The following is a 25,840-nucleotide window of genomic DNA, read 5'->3' as shown; positions in this document are numbered from 1 at the left end:
CATATGGAACAATCCCAAAGGGGCCATTGACTTGAAATTCAGGCTTCCAAAGAGTATGGATACTGATACTATCAAACATCCACACTACTTTGTAGGATAGGGTGACCTGTCGTGTGTCACAGTTATAGTATAATTGAGGATAATGGAAATTTAAATGAAAGATAAGGTTAAAGTTAGGTACAGTACCATTAATGATGTCAATTGCTTTCAGCTTCTTTGGGGGGTTAGTGGCTCAGTGCACCTCACGTCGTGCACTGTAGGCGTTGCTTAACGTTCTTTGCAGCGTCCCTTCGGCTCCTAGTTGCAGTCATTCTTTTCACTGTACCTCCATTCATATTGTCTTTCTGCCATCTGACTTTCCACCCTCTCTAACAATTGCTCCATAGTGCAACTGCGAGGTTATCCTCCTGTTACACCTTTCAAACCTCCCTACTGTAACTTTCCCTTGCAGCGCTGAATGAACTCATAGGTCCCAGCACTTGGCCTTGGCCTAAATTTTGTATTTCAACTAAATGCTCTCAGCGCAACGCTCTAGATAACAAATAAGCAAAGCATAAGACTTGAGTTGCCAATGGCAAGTGAACATCTCCCGTAACATTTCAGAAACAAATTTGATCAGTTTTGGGACTGTGTTTGTCTGGGACAAATATTTAGTTACACCGTGGTTCTCCAACAGGGGAGAATTTCAGAGTTTCAGGGGGGAATTGTGACCACAGATTGGCAGGCTCAAACTGGCTCTAGGACCACACAAAACGCAGTGTCCATTGGTCTGCACTACTGAGAGGTCACGCTGGGCTTTCTCTCCGCTAGCTTATGTGTCTGTGTTAGTATTTTGTTGCATATTATTTAGAATGCATCTTTTGAGGCAGACAGTTTTGGAAAGGGGGGAATGACATTCTGACATGTGGTGAAAGGGTGCATGGTTCAAAAAAGGTTTAGAACCACCAATCTAGTAACTAGAGTACCTAAATTCCTAAACCATTCGAAGTCTTGAGAGATTCTGAATTTCGTACAAATATTCCACGGAACATTTGTCGTAGAGAGAGGAAGGTCAGTCTTTATATTATATCACGGAGCTCGACTGGATTGTGTCTTGCCTAAATCAGTTACAATGTCTTATCTAGAATTGCCGTAGATGAATTAAGTAAATTGCAAAAAGAGCTTTACAATGGTATTAATAAAGATTGTCAGGAGGAGCCATTCTCACATCTGTTTTTAGAGGAAAAGGTCTTTCTGAAGTATCGTGGATGAAGGTGCAAATAGGGTTTGGGAGATAACAGAACAGAACGCCATTAGAGAATGAACTGATAGACTGCATGCAAATCTTTCGTCTAGTAAAACAACTTCATTGGCATGAACAGGTAGAGACACCTTTGAGAAAACGAACTAGTAGAAGGTAGCAGAGCTCAGTGCAGGGCACCTTTGCGAGAAAAAACGCCTTCAAGAGAATGAACTGGTAGTTAATAACAAAATTCGGTCTAGTAGAGCATCGTCCTGAGATTGAACCGATGGGTAACAACAAAGCTCAGTATAGTAAGACACCTTTGTGAGAATGAATCGTTAGGCAACAGCAAAACCCAGTGTAGTAAGGCATCGTTTAGAGAATAGCAAAATTCAGTCTACCAGGATACTTTTGTTAGAATGAACTGGTAAGACAGTAGGAAAATTCAGTCTACTAGGACACTTGTTAGAATGAACTGGTGAGAAAGTAGCAAAATTCAGTCTGCTCAGACACTTTTGTTAGAAAGAACTGGTAAGATAGCAAATTCAAGTCAAGTAGAACATCTTTGAGGCAGTAGCTAAACCCTTGAGGAAATGAACAGCTGAGACAATTGCATAACAGTCATGACACGACATAGCAGGTAACACTCTAGAGAGTGAAAAGGTGCTTTTAGCAAATCCTTGACAGAGTGAACAGGCGAGAGTTTAATAAACCTCGACATAGCAGAAAACAGTTGAGAGAATGAACAGGCGAGTAAATATAAAACATGACATATGAGGACGCCTATGAGAGAAGGCACTGGTGTGACAGTGGTCCAATTCAGCACAGTAGGAAACCCTTGAGATAAAGAATTATTTCGACAATAACGAAATCTGACCTGGTCAACACTTGAGAGAATGTATTGGCGAGACTTCATCAAATTTCAACGTACCAAGGCAGATGATTCGAGAGAATTAACTAGCAAGACACCTGCACAAAAATTTGGAGGGAAGACAAGCGTAACATTTATTTAATATCCTTGCGGTGTGAAGCATACAATTGGCACTAACGACCTTACAGTTTCTCAGAAAGGATAAAAAGGGTATAGGAATGGAAATCAAGAGGATATAGGAAAAACAAGTTTAAAATGCGCCGAAGAAAGTTTTCTGTACAGCCGCTACAGTGTTTAATCAAGGCCGCCGAAAATAGTTCTATCTTTCGGTGGTCTCGGTATAATGCTGTATGAGCCGCGGACCATGAAACTTTAACCACGATCCGGTGGTGGCTATCCTATATAGTTGCCAGATGCACGATTATGACTAAATTTAACCTTAGATAAAATAAAAACTACTGAGGTTAGAGGGCTGCAATTTGTTATGTTTGATGATTGGAAGGTGGATGATCAGCATACCAATTTGCAGCCCTCTGACCTCAGTAGTTGTTAAAATCTGAGGGCGGACAGAAAAAAATGCGGACGGACAGACAAATAGCCATCTCAATAGTTTTCTTTTACAGAAAACTAAAAGGACTTAGATAGGAATCCCTATGACTTTGTCGAATGTTACTTAAATATCTGGAAAAAAAATGCAAGCGTCAAGAGGAAGACATAAAAAAAAAGTATGTTTCTAAGTCGGTTTTATTCACTTTTGGGAAATATAAAATGAGACTTGACACTCAAGTCACCTGAATAAATTAAGCCTCGCCCTCGATTGGCAGAGCAATAATAACCACGGCTGCTGGTTTTATAAGATTCCAAAGCTATGTAATGGAGGTTATCCATTCAAAGGTTATATAGTGTCATCGAGAGACCTTCCAACAAATCGTTCAATAATTGTTTCTTGGAATGTCTCTCGGTGACACTATATTCCCAGGAGATGTATATAAGATTTTACCTTTGAACGGATAACCTCCACTTCATCGCTTTGGAATCTTATAAAACCAGCAGCCGTTGTTATTAATGATTTGCCAATCGTGCGCGAGGCTTAAATTTATTCAGGTGACTTGAGTGTCAAATCATTTTATATTTCCCAAAAGTGAATAAAGCCGACTTAGAAACATACTTTTAGATTTCTGTAAAAGAAAGCTATTGCGCCGGCTTTGTCTTTCCGTCCGCACTTTTTTCTGCCCGCACTTTTTCTGTCCGCCCTCAGATCTTAAAAACTGCAGAGGCTAGAGGGCTGCAAATTGGTATGTTGATCATCCATCCTCCAATCATCAAACATACTAAATTGCAGCATTCTAGCCTCAGTAGCTTTTAATGTATTTGAGGTTAAAGTTAGCCGTAATCGTGCTTCTGGCAACGATATGTGCCAGGCCACCATCGAGTCGTGATTAAAGTTCCATGGACCGCGGCTCATACAGCATTGTACTGAGAACACCGAAAGATAGCTCTATTTTCGGTAGCCTTGATTATACGCTGTACAGAAAACTCGATTGCGCCGAAGAAACCTTGATGTATTTCTTACTTGTTGTTTTTGTAAAGCGTTCTCCATTTCATTCCCAAATTCTTAATATATTTTACGATTGCGACTTAATAAGAATGAAACACGTAAAACACTAACGTTCTTAAGAAAATTCTGTATTAAAATATAAGAGAAAATTATGGAAAAGTAACGAAAGTTTTTTTTATAGAAAAGGTAAGTCTCCAACTTTTGTTTTGAGTCAAAGAGGGTCAGTTAAGTCGTGTTCAGTCTAATATAAAGGCATTTGTTAAAGGATTAATTTACTAACGAGTTCTTGCACGTGATTTTTAAACCAAAATGCCACAAAGTCTGACGGGAGAATGAAGCAAACGCAACCACAGATTAATTCGTAGATTGGCAAAATAGAGAAGATGGGTGATTATGTGTGTGTGTGTGTGTTTGTGTTTGTGGGTGGGTGGGTGGGTGAGAGAAACAGACCGACAAGATCCATTTATCCAAAATCGTGAAATCCTGGGTTGTCTTATAAATAAAACTATATATATATATATATATATATATATATATATATATATATATATATTATATATGAGAGCGAGAGAGAGCCATTTATCCAGGTCCTGAAAATCCGGATTGTCATTCAAAGAAAATAAATGTAGAGAGAGAGAGAGAGAGAGAGGAGGAGGAGGAGGATGTGGTTGGCAAGAGAAAGGTCGTTTACCCAAAACAGAGAGAGAGAGAGAGAGAGAGAGAGAGAGAGACAGACAGACAGACAGACAGACAGACAGAGAGAGAGGTGGTGGTTGGCAGGGGAAAGGTCGTTTACCCAAATCAGAGAGAGAGAGAGAGAGAGAGAGAGAGAGAGAGAGAGAGAGAGAGAGAGAGAGAGGTCCCCCGGACTAAGCCGTCATAATGTTGGGCTCTGTCGTGGCAGATCCCTCCTTTAAGCGAAGTCAATACACTCGATCCCAAAAGTTATAAAAGAAATTAGGATGCAATGGGTCGGGATCCTTCTTAATTAGAAATTTCCTATCACCTACCGCCAGAGAATGCTAACCTCTCTCTCTCTCTCTCTCTCTCTCTCTCTCTCTCTCTCTCTCTCTCTCTCTCTCTCTCTCTCTCTCTCTCTCTCTCTTTTCGGTCGTCCCCTTTTTTAAATGTTTTGTGCCGAAAATACATGAAAGAGTTAAGAGAAATTGGAATGTTTGCGTTCGCTTCTCCTGGTACTCGGAGTTTAGATGTATATGTATGTGTGTGTATGTATGTATATGTATATATATATATATATATATATATATATATATATATATATATATATATATATATATATATATTATTGTATATATATGCATATATATATATATATATATACGAGTATATTGTATATATATGTATATATATATAATATATTTATGGGTTACGAGGCATAGGGACTGCTTTTTTCGTTTTAGAAAACCCTCGTTAGCCCATAAACTAAAGAAATGGAAAAATAACAAATAAATGGTAGGTCGCCAAGTGAAAATAAGTTTCTTAACAGTAATTTATTATTTACAGTCACAACATGGAAGAAATTACCAATGAAACTGGGCACATCTGGGTCTATGGGTATACCTATTTTCCTTACTGTCTGGTATTTTCCCTATACAATTTCTTAAGAGTGAGCGATCTGGGGGCGATATCCGTAAATATATATATATATATATATATATATATATATATATATATATATATATATATATATATATATATATATATATATACCTTTTCTGATGGCTTAGTGGTCAAAAGTCACTGTTCATTCCCTTTTAGTGTAAGTTATTCCTGCTGTTCAACGAACTGGATGTTGGACGATATTTGTGGCATAATATTTGTGAATATGAAAAATGTCACTATGTGACAAAATTCATTATACATACATACATACATACATACATACATATATATATATATATATATATATATATATATATATATATATATATATATATATATATATCTACATCTACACGCACCCCGCAGAGGGGTAGCATTGTCAGTGCACCTCACGCGGATCACTGTAGGCATTATTCACGGTTCTTTGCAGGCAGCGTCCCTTCGGCCACCAGCTGCAGCCCCTTTCATTCCTTTTTACCGTATCTCCATTTCACATTCTTTCTTCCATCTTACTTTTCACCCTCTTCTTTCATAGTGCAACTGCGAGGTTTTCCTCCTGTTACACCTTTTAAACCTCTCACTCTCAATTTAGCTTTCAGCGCTGAATGACCTCGTAGGTCCCAGCGCTTGTTCTTTTGCCTGAACTGTATATTCTGTCTATCTACCTACTGTATATATATGTATGTATGTGTGTATATATATATATATATATATATATATATATATATATATATATATATATATATGTGTGTGTGTGTGTGTGTGTGTGTGTACATGTATGAATAAACATATATATATATATATATATATATATATATATATATATATATATATATATATATATATATATATATATATATATATATATATATATCTATATATCTATATATATATAATGTATGCAGAAGAACCTGACAACTGTATGTGCTTACATACATGAAAAGATGCTAGTTAAAAAAAAAAGAAACACACAGCTTAATTTCGAAATATTCGATCCAAGATATTTCACGGGCTTCCCGCCATCAACCTGCAAAAGGCGACCACAAGCGACCGATATAGTAAATTAGCACCTCGCCACGCAATCGTCGTAAACGCATCTGGAAACGTTGATAACAAAAGGCAGGTGAGAACGCCAGTGGCCCTTTCGTCTTTCCTCTAGGCGTTTTGCTGCTACAAAGTCTTGCGTCTCCCCGCCGCGGAATTCTATGGCGTAATGTCTGGGAGCAACTGACACCGTCGCTTGTACACACTGACGCACTGAGACCTGTTTCGGCCTACGCAGAAGTGAGCCCCGAATGTAACGGATCCTTTTCTTCTTCTGAGGTCGTTTGTGAGAGGAGGGAGAGGTGCGTGGGTTATATAAAGGTTGAGGGTGGGAGAGAGAGAGAGAGATAGGTGAATGGTCGAATTTATTGTTCAAATGGTAATTATTGCCCTTACGTGTCTGTCTTGTTTGTTGGGGGAACGAGTGTTGTGAATTGGGCATGGAGATTGTGAGTTGTTTTATGTATGTGTGTATGTGTATATATATATATATATATATATATATATATATATATATATATATATATATATACATATATATAATATATATAATATATAATATATATATATACACATATATAATATATATATATAATTAATATATATATATATATATAATATATATATATATATATATATATATATATATATATATATATATATATATATATATATACTGCATATGTAAATGTATGTATATATATGCATATACATTGTATACATAATTTTGTGATCTTGCAGAGAGATTATAAGTTGTTAGATATATATATGTATATATGTGTATGTATATATATATATATATATATATATATATATATATATATATATATATGTGTGTGTGTGTGTGTGTGTATATATATAATACATATAGATAATAGAGAGAGAAAGAATCTTTCATTCATTTTTACTGTACCTCCGTTCATATTCTCTTCCTTCCATCTGACTTTCCGGCCTCCCTAACGATTGTTTCATACTGCAACCACGAGGTTTTCCTCCTGTTACACATTCCAAACCTTTTGACTGTCAATTTCCGTTCCAGCACTGAATGGCCTCATAGGTCCCAGCGCCTGGCCTTTGGCCTAAATTCTATGTTCTTCATATATATATATATATATATATATATATATATATATATATATATATATATAAAATATATGTGTTTGTGTGTGTATGTGTGTGGGTGTGTATGAGTGTTTGTGTGTGGGTGGGTGCGCGGTTACTTCCATCGTTATCATACGAGTATTATGAATCTTTCCTCTCTCCTCTTCGCTGCTCATTGAATTTTTATTCTGTGAAAATTTTCACAGTCAATTAAAAGGCTTTTTCCACAGTATCTTTGCTCATCGTACTTGATAATAATTAATGGTTCATTTCGCGGAAAAGATTGCAGTCCACGCATTATTTATCGTAAGGCTTCAGAGGTCTCGCCAAAAAAAAACCTTTGGTTTCTTAAACCTCAGAACTAAATATTCTTTTACCGCTTGAAATTAGATTTCAATCACCTTTGTAGTAAAGATCGAGTAATTGCATAAGGTTTTTCGTAAGATTATACAATTAAATATTTTAACTTACGATTATAGAATATCCAGTTTATGTTGAGTTGTAGAATTCCATTGTGACTGGGTTACATCATTTTAGTTCCCTGTGAAAAGAAAGCTATTGTGCCGGCTTTGTCTGTCCGTCCGCACTTTATTCTGTCTGCACTTTTCTGTCTGCTCATTTTCTGTCCGCCCTCAGATCTTAAACCTACTGAGGCTAGAGGGCTGCAAATTGGAATGTTGATCATCCACCTTCCAGTCATCAAACATACCAAATTGCAGCCCTCTAGCCTCACTAGTTATTTTTACTTTATTTAAGGTTAAAGTTAGCTATAATCGTGCTTCTGGCAACGATATAAGATAGGCCACCACCGGGCCGTGGTTAAAGTTTCATGGGCCGCGGCTCATACATCATTATACCGAGACCACCGAAAGATAGATCTATTTTCGATGGCCTTGAATATACGCTGTAGCGGCTGTACAGAAAACTCGATTGCGCCGAAGAAGCTTTGGCGCATGTTTTACTTGTTGATTTAGACTCCCATCTTATATTTTACACTTTCATCGTAGTTATTTCACAACAAGAGGCAATTAAGATCGGCACTGTACCCTGCTCTCTGGGGTAATTGATGAACGCTTAATGCTGAAGCCGTGAGGAACACGTTGGAAATGAAAGATGAAGTATTCCTCTTGAAATACTGCTCTGGTAAAGCCAAAGTTAAACCGAAAATAAATCACTGAACAGCGCCCCTCCATTATGCGGGAGTTCATCTTTGTCTGCGTGGATCTGAGCAAGAGAGTGTGACAGGTAAATTTGTATTGCTTTATTGAGAAAGTGCGGGATTTGTTTCTGAGGTATCTCCCTTCTCCCTCCCCCTCCCCTCCCCTTCCCTTCACCCTTCCCTCTTCCCTCTTCCATGTTTTTGATTAAATAAAATGTGTTGAGAGGAGTACTGTTAACAAAATGTTTATAGATTTGTAAGAAGAAGAAGAAGAAGAAGAAGAGAAATAAAAAGAGAGACAGAAAGAGTGATGATGGGATATATTTGCTTGCATCTCCAAGTGAGGTGTAGGCGCATTATGTTTCAGAAGATTGAGAAAGGATGTGAGCGAGACAAGGTTTGTGAGTTTATTCCTGCAAAAGTGTGGCACAGAGAGAGAGAGTGTGTGTTGCAATAGTGGAAAAGTTTTACTGTTATCCGACAGACCGAATCATACCATATCCGTTTGGGGACGGGGAAACTCTCGGCCGTATTATATTATTTATTGGCTGTCGCCAGCAAGACAGGTGCGCTTCGGAATTGACTGCACAGAAAATGACTGCGTCGCTGGATGCCTTTCGTCACTTCAAAGGTTAATGCATGCGATATACATTTATTCTTTTTTATTCAGCGCGCTGCTCTCAGTACATCGAGGGTTCCTCAGAGTCGATCGTTTTCAAGGGCACGACTTATTCCTCGGTGGGGTAAATGGGCATCGGCCCTTCGTCTTGAAGTGTTCCTGAGGCGTGCCACTCAGCTTTTATCCACTTTATTATTATTATTATTATTATTATTATTATTATTATTATTATTATTATTATTATTATTATTATTATTATTATTATTATTATTATTCAGTAAATGAAAACTGTTCACATGGAACAAGCCCACAAAAGGGGCCAGTGACTTGAAATTCAAGCTTCCAAAGATTATGGTGTTCATTAGGAAGAAGCAAGAGGAAGCAAGAGAAATACAGAAAGAAGAGATCCCACTTATTAAAAAATTAAAAAAATAAATTAATAAATAGGTAAATAGATAAAAATTTATTAAAATGCAAGAGGAATAGTATTAGGGTAGTAAGCATTGCATTACTACCTTTTCCCTATCTCTTTTTTTTTTTTAACCACTGTCTGCAAATTTTCCTTCAAAGGAAATCCTTCAACAAAAAGTTGCAAATAGCTACGGTTAAATTTGAGATAAACCTCTGGCCTAGAAACTTTGGCACTTTGTAAGGGGAGTCGTAATTGTTGTAGAAGTTGCAGCTGAAATGATTATTCCTTCAACTCTTTCTGTTAATATTCCTCGCGGATGAGAATGCGCAAACGAAGTCAATGGTCAGAAGTGAAAATTTGCTCAAAAGATTTTTAGAATCAGAATGGCAGACATGCGTTACCTGTGAAGACCTTCAGTAACCCCTATCCGGGAAAGAGGACTTATTGAGAAATGTTCTGGCGTTCAGTATGCAACAGTGTTTGCTGAAAGGAGTCATCAGATTTGTATTTTGTAATTGCTGCAATAACTTTTCAACTTGTGGTCTGAGTTATGGATTTATGCATTGCAATGACTACAGAGACCTTTTATACGTTTTATTTACTAATGTTTTTATAATTTTTTTCCCCTGAACGTGGGAAATCAACGTAACAGTGTGGGTTCGAATTCCTCCTGGTAATGGAAACTTCGTAATTTATGTCCAAAAGCATTCAAGGCTTTCAGAGGAAAAAAATATAAAAATATTAGAAAATAAAAAATCTAAAACATCTCTGTAGTCATTGCAATGCAATAATCCATAACTGTGACCAGAGGTTGAAAAGTCATTGCAGCCATTGCAAAATACAAATCTGATGACTCTTTTCAGCAAACACTGTTGCATACTGAACACCAGAATTAAAGGAATATATATATATACATATACATATATATATATATATATATATATATATATATATATATATATATATATATATATATATATATATTCTCTAGCTACGCTTTTACCACTTTGTTGGAGGTGGCGCCAGGAGGGTAAAGCCCCCCCCCCAGGTTATCAGCGGGAATTTAGGGGTGAGGTTGCTGGCCACATGCTCTTTTCCTTGACCCAGGAGACGCTGGTATCCATCGGTAAGTGTGTGGGATGGAGTTCGATGGGTCAGAAAACATCCACTGACCTACAGAAATGAGATGAGTGCTGCCACAATGCCCATTTTGGATTATTTCACTTGGAAGGGAGCTGTGGGGTCTCTCTCTCTCTCTCTCTCTCTCTCTCTCTCTCTCTCTCTCTCTCTCTCTCTCTCTCTATATATATATATATATATATATATATATATATATATATATATATATATATATATATATATATACATATATATATATATATAGAGAGAGAGAGAGAGAGAGAGAGAGAGAGAGAGAGAGAGAGAGAGAGAGAGAGAGAGGGTGGCTTCATGGTGATAAGTACGTATATACGCATGTGTAGATTTATATATATACTGTACATATATACTTGTATGTAAGCATGTATATGTTCATGAAAATTTGTGGAAGCATAAACTTCTTATATCTGTGAAGGTGTTTTTGTTAGACAGTGAATTTAGTATGTGAGTGTGCTTGAATCATATATATAATATATATATAATATATGTATATATATACATATATATATATGTATATTGTATATATATATATATATACATATATATATATATATATATATATATATATATATATATATATGCCAATAAAACCACTAAATCACTGCTGATGAGGATGGATCTATTCGGCTTTAGTAAAATGTATTCAGATTCGGTAAATGTAGCCATTTATTAGGTATAATAAATTCTACCTCGTGCATCGACCCCACATAGAAGTGGGAAAAGATGCAGAAAAAGAAGGATAAATTCTACTCCATTATCACAGTTTGGTGGGTTATGGTACCCTCTGTCTTAATACTGCGCTTGGTTTTCTACCCGCTGTGAAAATAAGAGCGTTTTCATTTACTTCCAGTTCAGATTCAGTTGTCACAGGTAAGCGAATCTAAAGTGTGTGACCACCAGAAAGACATTTTCTGGGGACTCTGAACAGTGGATTATATGTATGCATGTAATATAAATTTATATATATATATATATATATATATATATGTATATATATATATATAAATAATATATATATATATATATATATATATGTGTGTGTGTGTATATATATATATGTATGTATGTATATATATTACACATTACCACAGGTGAAAAATAAGAGGAGGGGTGTAGGTTCTGACCGGTTTCGACTTTATTTCTAAGCCATTGACGGAGGACTGATACATAGTATTAGAAGTCACTAATATATAAACTACAGAGACAGTACTGACGAGCATACACAACCGTTTGAGACTGCAGGTAGGAGTGGCCTTCAAAACCCGTGAGTGTGTGTGTGTGTGTGTGTGTGTGTATCTTCATATCGCACAAAGATACTCCACTTGGCGAAAGCTTCCTAAGCAGTTTATTCACCATTTGTCATGTTTAACAGAGGGGTTTGCTTATAATTATGAGCAAGAAAGAATAAAGGAGTATTGGTAAGATTAACTTGAAAATTTTAACAAATACGTATCTACACAGTTTAAAATCATCAGTTCTTTATAGGAAACCCTATATGACAAGCAGACTCACCCATCAGAAAGAGATGCGAGCTGAAGTCTCATTTTGGTGCCTTCCTAATCTTTCCACTTTCATATTTGTGTCATGGGAATTGACCCCTTTTCATAGTAGCTGGAATCTCAGTTATGAAATAACTGCTGAATACTACCACGCCCCTCTAGTGTTGGTAACTACCAGTTTTATGTTTAAAATGGTCGGTGTGTTGAATATCAGCCCCTAAGGAATGAACGTAAAAACAAACATGAGCCGGTAAATATCGTAAACATTAGCATTAACAAAAACAAAAGGCAGTAATTATTCCGGTCAGCGACTGGCGGAACTCAGACCACGGTAGTAATCTGAAATTTGACCTCAATTATTTTATTACTCTTTGCATTTTATTCATATCTTCGCCGTTTCCAATGTATAAGGGAGTCCTTTTGACATTATCATTTATCATAGTTATAGTCATTAGTTGCTGTTTCATTTTCTATTTTTATTGCCAATAGAAAACGGGTTCAAATGAATTGTAGCGGTAACTATCTTTTTATTTCCCATTTGTGAGTATATATATATATATATATATATATATATATATATATATATATATATATATATATATATATATATATATATATATATATATATGTGTGTGTGTGTGTGTGTGTGTGTGTGTGTGTGTGTAATATACATACGTTGCATGTTTGCCCAACAGCCTATTCGAAACTGTAGTTTAAATAAGCATAATAAAATTTCTATGTAGCTGGCATGTTCATCCCTGAATAATAAAAAATTAACACAAGTATCATCGACTTTTGGTATTATTATGGAGTACCAAATAACTGCAGTCACGGCCGTTGTGATAATAGGTTGTGATATTTATTTGAGAAAGACAGCGTGAAAACAATAGGTTTAAGGTATATTGGTTGAACGGTAAGACATCGGGAATTAAATTTTACCCGTATCTTGAAAGTGCAATATACACATTCTACGTAAGTCAATGATAAATGTAAGAGGCTTGGAATATGTTGTCATTGTAAGTCGTCCAGTAATGATTTCCTTGAACTTAGTAGGCTAAAGTTCCAATAAGTTTACGTGCCTAAGTAGCTTATCATATGAAGCCTTGTGTTTTTAATTAAACTAAACGTAAATTTTTATAAATCACCTTCATATATATATATATATATATATATATATATATATATATATATATATATATATATATATTAATGTCACAGTACTGTACCATATGAAGCCTCGTATTTTTAATTAAACTAAAAATAACATTTTATTTAGTTTTTGATATATATATATATATATATATATATATATATATATATATATATATATATATATATATATATATATATATATATATGGTAGGATTGAAAGTGATTCAAAACTAGGGAAATAACAAAAGAGTTGTATATGCAACCATTCATTGAAATTTATTATTAAAGGCAAATTGCTCAGAACAGTAATAGGTTGATACAGGGTTGTAGAGATTCTTTTGAAAACCAGATCTTCAGAGACATAAAGAAATCTTGCGAGTTATCCAGGCCATGTTTTCGGTGATGAAGACTATGGCAGATATGACATGGCCCGCAGCCAGCACGTAAAATGCACTTTGGACCTGTTGGTACATGTAATGAGTTTTAAACAGTAATATTATTATCCTCTCTCTCTCTCTCTCTCTCTCTCTCTCTCTCTCTCTCTCTCTCTCTCTCTCTCTCTCTCTCTCTCTCTCTCTCTTCATAACTCTTTCCTCTTTAACATCCGACCAACTGCTCTCTCTCTCTCTCTCTCTCTCTCTCTCTCTCTCTCTCTCTCTCTCTCTCTCTCTCTCTCTCTCTCTCTGCGACCCCTCCCTCCGCCAGACTTGCATAATGCAAGCGCATGCATTTTACCTTTGCATGCCGTATGAACTGACAAAAAACCTGGGATGCATTTTGGCCGGCTTCAACTCAGACAACGACAATTTATATGCTGAAATTTTTTTGTGGGAAGTATGTTTGCAGCCTGACATGGCGCGTTTGTTTTCCTCTCCCCTGGTAAAAGGGAAATGGGAGGCGATATTAGTTGTGCGATCTCACAGGACTGACAGTTTCGGAATTGAGAAAGTGATCGGCTCGCAAGTTCTGGGGATGAGAAATTAACGATTGATGAGTTCTCGAAGTGACGGTTGAAACTGATTAGTTCTGAGATGTGAACTTAATGATTGACAAGTTCTGAAAAAATGGCTTAGCGACTGTCAAGTTTTCAGATGAGTACTTATGGGCTGGCAAGTTCTGAGATGAGAACTTATTGACTGACAAGTTCTGAGATGAGAACTTAAAGATTGACAGCTTCTGAGATGAGAACTTATAGACTGACAACATCTGAGATGACAATTTCATCGGCTGACAAGTTCTGAGATGAGAACTTACAGACTGACAAGTTCTGAATGTGAACTTATCGACTAACAGGTTCTGAGAAAAGAACTTATCGACTAATAAGTTCTGAAATAAGAATTTATCGACTGAGAAGTTCTGAGATGAGAACTTATAGACTGACAAGTTCTGAGATGAGAACTTTTAGACTGACAAGTTTTGAGATGAGAACGTAAAGATGGACAGCATCTGAGATGAGAATTTCATCGGCTGACAAGTTCTGAGATGAGAACTTATAGACTGGCAAGTTCTGAGATGAGAACTTTTAGACTGACAAGTTTTGAGATGAGAACGTAAAGATGGACAACATCTGAGATGAGAATTTCATCGGCTGACAAGTTCTGAGATGAGAACTTATAGACTGGCAAGTTCTGAGATTAGAACTTATAGACTGACAAGCTGTGAGATGAGAACTTGAAGACTGACAACATCTGTGATGAAAATTTCGTCGGTTGACAAGTTCTGAGATGAGAACTTATAGACTGGCAAGTTCTGAGATGAGAACTTATAGACTGGCAAGTTCTGAGATGAGAACTTATAGACTGACAAGCTGTGAGATGAGAACTTGAATACTGACAACATCTGAGATGAAAATTTCATCGGCTGATAAGTTCTGAGATGAGAACTTATAGACTGGCAAGTTTTGAGATGAGAACTTATAGACTGACAAGCTGTGAGATGAGAACTTGAAGACTGACAACATCTGAGATGAAAATTTCATCGGCTGACAAGTTCTGAAATGTGAACTTATCGACTAACAAGTTCTCAGACGAGAACTTATCGACTAATAAGTTCTGATATGAGAACTTATAAACTGACAACTTCTGAGATGATAACTCTATCGGCTGACAGGTTCTTAGATGAGAATTTATCGACTAACAAGTTCTGAGAAAAGAACTTGTAGACTGACAGGTTCTGAGATGAGAAGTTAAAGTTTGACAACTTCTGAGATGAGAACTTATCAACTGATAAGTTCTCAGATGAGAACTTAAAGTTTGACAACTTCTGTGATGAGGACTTATCGACTAATAAGTTCTGAGATGAGAACTTATCGACTAACAAGTTCTGAAATGAATGCTCTCGACTGACAACCTGCAGACTAACAAATTCTGAACTGAGGAACTTGAAGACTGACAGATTCTGAAATGAAAATTCATAGACTGACAAATTCTAACAGCCTGGCAAATTTTGGAAAGCGAAGTGTGTGTAGATTTACTCAGCAGAAAAAAAATCAATTTGTATCTTAGATTAAAGAAGTGAAATCAAACATTTTAAAATGGAAAACGTAAAAATTTCATGATTGGTTCAGAGAAGCTAAGAAATTATTTCATTCCTTCTTATTTTAAAGGTGAAAATAGAAAATAAAACTACTGTGTTTCACATGCATGCATATGTATTCTCCAACTTACCTTTGTTATACTTAACGGGTTATGTCCACTTGGGCGATATTCTCGCTCACAAGAAGCTGTGTAATATTGCTTCTTGATTTTCTCAATAATTCCAAACGAACGCAGTTGGCGAATTCTGAAGTGAGAATTAATGATAACTGAATAGCTTAGATCAGTGTGATTATTATTATTATTATTATTATTATTATTATTATTATTATTATTATTATTATTATTATTAGTCAAAAGATGAACTCTATTCATATGGAACAAGCCCACAAAGGGGGCCACTGACTTGAAATTCAAGCTTCCAAAGAACATGGCGTTCATTCGAACGAAGTAACAGAAGGTAATGGGAGATACAGAAAGTTAATAGAAAACCAGATCAATTAACAAATTAATAAACAAATAAAAATGATTAGATATCAAATCTGAGAATTGGATAGAGAAGCGTGCAAGGCATTCCACACAACAGAAGTCGGACAGAGCAATGATCGGTGGTTGTTCTGCCACCCGCTTTAAATCCCTGAATAATTGAGCAATCCTTTTATTTTACACATCTCCAGCTCTTACTTTCCGTCGATCTGCTCCCGGAATACGGAATTCTGTGGGTGCACCATCTGATCCCAGTCGTTTTTCAAGACGGTTTTTGAAATGTGGAAGCGACACTCCTTCCCTCTGGACTCGAAAGCTGCGGCGCGTCCGACGCCCGAGGAATAAGTGTCTGTGGATGAAATATTCATTGTAAAGCAGCAACGGCCATTGAATGCATCGTTGTTCTTTGGGATGGAGAGAAGATAAGAGACCCTACTTGAATTTGAACTTTCTTCGGGAAATGAAAGGGATTTTCAAAGGTGGCTTATGGACGTAATTCTTTCTGTTTGGAATGGATTTTAAGTATAAGCAGTTTCCAGTTAACTTAACACTCTCTTTGAATAAAAATACGTTAAAATAATGCCCAGTAGACGTTTATTGTCATTAGGTTTTACAGTGGTTGAATCTGGTGTTATCGGGACGCTGTATCTGCGGAAAATCATTAGCTAAAACTTTATTTGCGACAGGTCTCTTGGCCATTTTGCTGATGACTTTATTGCTGGCCTTCACGGCTGAATAATAAACGGTGAGGACATTTGAGGTTCAGTCTCAAATATACTATATATATATATATATATATATATATATATATATATATATATATATATATATATATATATATACTTCTTTTTACTACAGTAATAATTGGTTGTACAATGCAACAACTGGTTATAGAATGAGAGTTAAACTTAAACTCATTCGTGTGGTGGGGAGGTCATTTTTGGCTGTAGTTACCCCTTTTATTAGTCTCCTTTATTCCTAATCATTTCCTGAACGATTCATTTGACTGAACATGGAGATTAGCGACTTGGAATAAAAGGTCCGTTGGTCGCTGCTTTGTTCAGCATTTTTCTCAGTGGTGCTGTCGCATCGCACCCTTAAATATGAGTCGCATTAATTGTGCAATGCATCTGCAATAAGTGCTGTTAATACTTTAGCTTACTCTGGGTCTCTACCTTCCCACTGCGTTATTATTATTATTATTATTATTATTATTATTATTATTATTATTATTATTATTATTATTATTATTATTATTATGAAGAAGAAGATGAACCCTATTCACATCGAACAAGCATCCAGAGAATATTATGGTGTTCATTCGAAAGAAGTAACAGAAGGTAAAGGGAAATATAGACAGAGGAGATCAGTTTTAAGAAAAACAGATAAATTAACAAATTAATAAATTTATAAAAATGGAAGTTCAAAATTAAAATACAAGTTCACCGTGCCACCAACACACATATATGGTCTTCTTTCCTCCTTGCTCCACTGTCTTCAACCCAGTTTTCAGTTTGTGCTGTTTACGGACTCCCTTTTTCTCTACAGGTTCAGACCACTTAAGCAAACTCTGGTCTATATTTTTCACTTTTCATATCTCTTGTTTCCCGGTTTTCAGACTATATATATATATATATATATATATATATATATATATATATATATATATATATATATATATATATATATACGTGTGTGTGTGTGTGTGTGTGTGTGTGTGTGTGTGTGTGCGCTCGGATTTCTCCCCAAACCTTGATCACCTAAAGACACTCTAGTCCAAAATCTTCAGCATACTCTTGTATGGTACTCACCAATGAGAGCGTACACTCCCTCATGAATCATTTTGAAAAATTCCCAGGTGTCGAGAAAAGAATCCTGATGAAACTTCAGTTTCTCTGCGATGGGGCGGTAGCTCTCGAAATTCTGTTCCAAGACAAAATAAACAAGTAAAAAATACGCCGAAGTTTCTTCGGCGCAATCGAGTTTTCTGTACATCGTATAAGCAAGGCCACCGAAAATAGATCTATCTTTTCGGTGGTTGCGATATAATTCTGTATGAGCCGCGGTCCACGAAACTTCAACCACGGGCCGGTGGTGGCCTGGCCTATATCGTTACCCTACGCACGATCATAGCTAACTTTAACCTTAAATAAAATAAATACGACTGAGGCTAGAGGGCTACAATTTGGTATATTTGATGACTGGAGGGTGAATGATCAACGTGCAATAAAGTTCTTTTCAGAAAACTAAAAGAAAGTCTTTTATTTATAAACCGTAGAAAACTAGATACATCGTTATTTATTCAATTAGGGAGTGATTGTCTTTTCCTATATTTCAGCATTATTGTAATAAATATTATTCTGTTCTTCGGAGACAAAATAGAATAAACACAGCCTCGTTTGATCGTCTGCTCTCAGTCCTTGCAGCTTCCACGAACGATTGTATGCGAGTGATAAATACTTTTTAGTAAAGATTTATAAACCATAGGCAATCCTTCTTTCCGTCATAAGTGTCCAGATTCAAGTCTCACTATGATTTCTAGGAGGGAAAACTTTCTTTGGTACTCAGCGCCTCGTTTGCCACTTAATTACATTGAATAGAATAGAAGATGGAATTTAGGCCAAAGGCCAAGCGCTGGGACCTATGAGGTCATTCAGCACTGAAGGGGAAATTGACAGCAAGAAGGTGTGAAAGGTGTAACAGGAGGAAAACCTCGCAGTTGCACTATGAAACAATTGCTTGAGAGGCTGGAAAGTCAGATGAAAGAAAGGAAATATGAACGGAGGTACAGTAAAAGGAATGAAAGAGGTTGCAGCTAGGGGCCGAAGGGACGCTGCAAAGACCCTTAAGTAATGCCTAGAGTGCAGCACGTGAGGTGCACTGACGGCACTATCCCCCTACGGGGCTTAATCCTTTGTGTGCAAGCTCTTACTTAGTGTTAATCCAAACCCTTTAAAATTTTCTCTTAAGCTTATATAAATTTTCCATTATGTCCATTGACTCCTTCCATTATTCTTTTATTTACTTGACAGAGTCTAAAGTACACGCTATGTTGTCATTCCTTCGGTGCATAATTAGGGAGAAATATCCTTTGCCAAGACAATATTAAAGTAAAATAGGAAATCTTAAGTATTGTAGAATCTCGACTAGATGTGGGTGCAGAAAAGAGGCAAATGGCGCAGTACTTGACAGGGGTTCGACTTGCTGCTGGTACGCTTTCTTTGTGAGATATATATATATATATATATATATATATATATATATATATATATATATATATATATATATATATATATATATAATTATTTTATAATACTCACTACGACGAATGTGTAATAGACAGTGTTCTTCCTGACGATGGGCGTAACCTTATCGAGTCTCTTCATGAGGTCCTGGGCCGAGTCGATGGGCGACGCCCTTCGGGGAACGGCTAGAAAGGCGATGATGTACCCTTGGTAGAGGGCGACGACGGAAATCACCACCAGGAAGAAACAGCAGGAGAGGCTTCGTCCAGCCCACGTAGAGGGCCAGTTTGTGCTTCCTGGAGGAGGGAGGTTCTCCGTGGGATTCTCTCTCTCTCTCTCTCTCTCTCTCTCTCTCTCTCTCTCTCTCTCTCTGTATATGTTTATTGAAATTGGGGTTTTTATAACTATTTATTGGACTCTCTCTTTCTCTCTTTGTGTATGTGTTTAAGGATTTAAAAAAAAATTTTTTTACTATTTTTCAACTATTTATTGTATCCTCTCTCTCTCTCTCTCTCTCTCTCTTTGTGTATATGTTTATAGGGATTAAATGTGGTATTTTAACTATTATTTGATCTCTCTCTCTCTCTCTCTCTCTCTCTCTCTCTCTCTCTCTCTCTCTCTCTCTCTCTCTCTCTCTCACACACACACACACACACACACACTAAACGCAACGATAACAGCAAGAATATGATATCCAAAATTATATAAAACTGTACAGTTGTGATGCAGTAACTTAACTGAGGTAAATTACAAAAACTGCAGCATCTCCCAGTTGCATAATCCGCCATTCTCACGAATAATAATTCTTATATACATATATTCCATGCTTTCCTTAAGCCTACGAATCAATTTATAATTCGTGACCACTGGATATAAGCGTGTCAATGACCTTAACTGACCTTGTATTAGAAAGAGCTTCAAGGCTGCCCCAACTGTGTCCTGCAGTTTGCTCAGCGGTTGCTGAAAGGAACTGTCGGTGACGTCACTGCGAAAAGGAGATTTTTACCTTGTAGGATACCAGTTATAGTTACGTCTCGTTTATGTGTTAGGAATTTAATAAACGTTATGTAAAAAATGGTAATGACTGTGTTCAGGACTCACGTGTTCAAAAGTTGATAGAAGGATATTAAATAGTCGAATCATATTTCTTACTAGAATAAATAGTAAAGCGTGTACATTTGTAACCGTGGAATGACATTGTCAACTCGAGACTCTTCAGCGCTAATTACATTAGTGGTTTGTGATACAAGTAATAATGTGATTAATGTAATTCAACTTGACATGCTGTTATTTTTCATAATGTAATTCAACTTGACGTGCGGTTATTTTTCATAATGTAATTCAACTTGACATGCGGCCATTTTTCATAATGTAATTCAACTTGACATGCGGTTTTTTTCTAAACGTAGTTCAACTTGACATGCGGTTATTTTTCATAATGCAATTCAACTTGACGTGCAGTTATTTTTCATACTGTAATTCAACTTGACATGCGGTTATTTTTCATTATGTGATTCAGCTTGAAATGCGGTTGTGTTTCGCAATGTAATTCAGCTTGACTTGCGGTCATTTTTCAGATGTTCATTGAAGTTTCTTTGAAATGTTCCTTAGAATATTTCTCAAGTGTTCATTGAGTTACTTTAAAAAGCTCCATATTCTTAATAGGCAATTTTTATAAACAAATTTATCTTGTTACTTCCTCTTTCATTAAAATTTGTTTTACTGTTGGGTTTCTTTTCCTCCTCACATTAGTGTCTGAGAAGTTACAAGACACTGAAATCTTCTGAAATATTGAGACATTACTCCAGTAGGACTTACCAATTACCCGAAGCCCGATTAAGAATCGCATCAATGGCAAACAAAAGAACTCCTGTAGCGATGCCGGTTCCTATAATCGCCAGCCACACCTGAGACGTAAAGAGAATTTCAAATTGATTGTACACACACACACAAACACACAAACAACCAAACACACACACACACACACACACACACACACACCACGGACCTTCCGAACTTGAGCTGAACGCTGCACTACTCAGTAATGTTACCCATATTGGCTCATCGCGCCTTCCAGATGGGGGCTATGTGTTGTGTGTATTATGTATATATTTAAACTTGTTTGTATGTACATATATATATATATATATATATATATATATATATATATATATATATATATATATATATATAGTGATTGTGTAACTGTATACATGTACGTAAACATACATATAAATATAAAAGTAATTATGTAAATGTATACATAAAATATGTATATGTGTATATACGAGTATATGTATATATATATATATATAAACACACACATACATGCATACTTACACACGAAATAAAAGCATATATATTAAGCTACAAATATCGTTTGATGTTGAATCACACTACACCTTAGGAATAACTTAAGCCCAAACAGAATCATGCGGAATTCGAAATCCGGCCGGGGGCGGAAGCATTGCAGTCAGTCTGGAAAAAATGTTGGTGTGAATATTAGATAAAATACTGAGTGAGCAAACCTCACCCATAGGGAGAACACCTCAAGCATAAGGAAGGGTTTCGAAACCGGCATTGCTGCTTGGGAGATCACAATCACTTCGTCTGTGCCGAACCATTCGCTGAAGTCCACCGCTTGCGCCCTTGCCCATGACGGTGAGAAGTCCAGGGGCGACAGGTCAGCCTCCTGAAGGAGTGGCAGAAGTCCAAGATGTTGATGGTAAGATTGTGTTTTACATATTTTTTTCATTATTTTTAATTGCTTTCTTTAATTTTATTTACTTTTTCATTATTTTTAATTGCTTTCTTTAGTTTTATTTACTTTTACCTTTTTATATTTTTATTATTTTTATATGTTTACTTCAGTTAATTTTTATTTCATTACTGCTGGTAAGGAGCTTATAGATGAGACGTGAGGTTTCAAGGTTTTAGGAACGTTTCAAAGTGATTAAAATTAGTGCAAGGATTATGATGATATGTGTTTTCCTCTAACCACTTTTCTAATGATGTCAGTGGGAGACGCAACCAAATGCCTTTTTCTAGTCCGGGCCCGAAGAAACAAGAAAAGGTTAGGAATGGAAGACGAGAGAACCTATCTTCTTGGTAGGGCCTGTTTTAATAATAATTTTTTTGATATCCGAACTATTTTTATACTTGTCATTGATCTTTGCTACCAAAATCTGTAACTGCATTTTTGAAACAATTAATCCGTAAAGTTCTTGGGGCATGTAACTTTAGAAGTTCAAGCGAAAATGCAATGTATTTCCACCTTAATACTGCTCTTCTTGCATTTTAATACAATTTTGCTATTTATCTTTATTAGTTTTTTGTTCTTTTTTGATAAGTGGGATCTCTTCTTTCTGTATTTCACTTTACTTCCTTTTACTTCTTCCTAATGAACACCTTAATATTCTTTGGGAGCTTGAATTTCAAGTCAATGCCCCCTGTGGTCCTGTTCCATATGAATAGGTTTCATCCACTAGCGGATCCAGAAAAATTTTAAGGGGGCCCACCAATTTTCATATTATATATATATATATATATATATATATATATATATATATATATATATATATATATATATATATGTATGTATATATACAATTTAATAGTTACAATGCCTCTTAACTTCTCGAATTCTTGCGATTTTTTTTGATATGCTTGTAACTGAAGCCGTAACATCCAAAGATAAGAAATTGAAGAGACTTCAGATTGTGGTCGCGGGACATGAACCGCGTCACATAACCACAAGGGGGTCAACGTGACCTCCTTGTGGTTATGGTGACGCGGGTTCGTGTCCCGCCGGTTGACCTCCTTGTGGTTATGGTGACGCGGGTTCGTGCCCCGCGACCGGCAATCACAAGTCTCTTCAATTTCTTGGCTTTGGATGTTACGGCTTCGTAGCTACAAGCATATCCAAAAAAAGCGCCAAGAATTCGAGAAGTTAAGAGGGCATTGTGGCTATTAGAATTACATATGTGTCTGGTAAAAGTGACCAGTAGATTCTACATATATATGCGTATATAAATTTATATATATATATATATATATATATATATATATATATATATATATATATATATATATATATATATATATATATATAGTAGATTTTTATTTTTTCCGTTTTTATATATCTCATTTATGTTATTATTATCTAAATCTTTAATATTATTATTTTGTCATTTTTCATGGGAGGCGGGGGCACGTGCCCAGGTCACCCCCGCCCCTGGATCCGCTAGTGGTTTCATCTACTGTATATAATAAATTCATTGTGTGACGTTTAAAACTCTCGACAATGTCAGAAACGGTCCAACGAAGTAAATTTTGTCGACTCTTTGCATTCTGATGAAGTGGCGCAGATTAAAATATTCCTAAGAATTAGGCCGTACCTTTCTCGTCAGATCGCCCATCATTCCATTCCAGGAGCCGTTGTCGAGTTCCGTGCCGAAGGTGTTCGTGAAAATGAGGTCGACGGTGAAGTTCAGGTCCCTCTGGAGAACTCGGATCATTTCTGCCACGTAGCCGCTGACTTCCTCTAGGGAGGTCACTTGGCTCTCGTCCGGACGTTTGATTTCGAAGACCAAAGGTTTCTTTTGGGATTTGCATTGGAAAAAAAATGTTAGGTTTGGGTACGATTCTTGTGCTTTGATTGCCATACATTTCACTTATAGTGTGAAACCTTTGGTGACATAGATGGAAAATTAGATTACCTAGACTTGAATGAAAGGATAAGTGAAGAATTGATCAGGTATTTAAAAAATAATCTTTATCTATGAAAAATAAATTGATAAAGTTGAATTAACATGCTAATGAAGAAGATTAATCTTGATATATAAAAAAAACAAGTAAAAAATGCGCCGAAGTTTCTTCGACGCAATCGAGTTTTTTGTACAGCTTATAATCAATGCCACCGAAAATAGATCTACCTTTCGGTGGTCTTGGTATAATGCTGTATGAGCCACAGCCCATGAAACTTTAACCACGGCCCGGTGGTGGCATGTCCTATATCGTTGCCAGACACACGATTATGGCAAACTTTAACCTTAAATAAAATAAAAACTACTGAGGCTAGGGGGCTGCAATTTTCTATGTTGGATGATTGTTGGGTGGATGATCAACATACCTATTTGCAGCCCTCTAGCCTCAGTAGTTTTTAAGATCTGAGGGTGGACAGAAAAAGTGCGGACAGAAAAAAGTGCGGAAGGACGGACAAAGTATGCACGAAATTTTTCTTTTACAGAAAACTAAAATTGTTAAAGTTGAATTAAATTAACACGTTAATGAAGACTGTTTCAAGACACCATCAAGTTTCGCCGAATCCTTTAAATACCGAAATATCTAAATCATATTAACTACCGTATAGTAGAACAAGGTTTACTCAAACTCACGTGAACAGTCGTCAAAATTATATGACGTCTCTGGAAGTTAGACGGAGATGGAATTTCCAGAGGCTTCCAGAGATTGAGACCAGAATCCTCTTTCCATAGACCTGCTCTTTCCAGCAGAGTCGAACCATTGGCTAAAGAGTGCGCCACATATACTAAAAACAATGGCTGACTTGCATGCGCATTGAAGTGTTGCACTCTTTTAGTTTGGCCAGCGTCGCCGGAAAGCAAAACTGATCTTTGAGTTATATTTCCCAGCGGCCAGTTTTCAAAACCTCTGACGAAATAAGAGCTCTTAAAATCAGTTCCAGTCTTGTTTTCTTCAAGTATTTCCCCAAGAGCATTTCGTTTCTCTCTAGATTTTTGCGTAATCTTGCTTGCAATGAAAACCGTTTGGAGTTTTTCAGGTAATGCCAGTCCCAACTGCGTCAGAAACTGCTCGTTATCAGGTTCGGTGGAAACCAGGACCCAGAGGGTTTTCTGAAAGGTAGAAGTAGTTTTACACTTAACTGATGCAAAACATACGTGCTTTCTTAAATATCTGTCCATAATTCAAAAATTAATTTATTGATATTTGATGTTGAATGTTATTTCAAGTAAAGCAGCGCATACTTTTTTGTATTTTGGTTTTGTAGATGTATTTATAAAGTCTTCGACTACAAAACGAAATTCGTAAAAAGATAGGATATACTAGCAAAGTATATACATGTGTTATATATACATATTTATGTATAAGTTTAGAAACCCGTAAAACACTATTTAAA

General features: G+C 36.2%; 1 protein-coding gene across 1 annotated transcript; it reads right to left on the bottom strand.

Annotated features, from left to right (window-relative positions):
• Positions 1–13,735: 13,735 nt before the first annotated feature.
• LOC136839799 (glutamate receptor-like) lies at positions 13,736–25,625 on the bottom strand. Its single transcript, XM_067106130.1, has 10 exons — positions 25,080–25,625; positions 24,081–24,281; positions 22,217–22,375; positions 21,502–21,590; positions 20,573–20,668; positions 19,759–20,053; positions 18,250–18,361; positions 16,637–16,787; positions 16,085–16,199; positions 13,736–13,879 (listed from the first exon to the last, which is right to left on the bottom strand). The coding sequence occupies exons 1-10, from the start codon at positions 25,623–25,625 to the stop codon at positions 13,772–13,774; spliced, it is 1,872 nt and encodes a 623-aa protein (XP_066962231.1). The 3' UTR covers positions 13,736–13,771.
• Positions 25,626–25,840: the final 215 nt, after the last annotated feature.

The sequence above is a fragment of the Macrobrachium rosenbergii genome, chromosome 1 (genome assembly GCF_040412425.1).
Source record: "Macrobrachium rosenbergii isolate ZJJX-2024 chromosome 1, ASM4041242v1, whole genome shotgun sequence".
In the NCBI taxonomy this organism is placed as follows: Eukaryota; Metazoa; Arthropoda; class Malacostraca; order Decapoda; family Palaemonidae; genus Macrobrachium; species Macrobrachium rosenbergii.
This window is presented reverse-complemented; position numbering and strand designations above follow the sequence as displayed.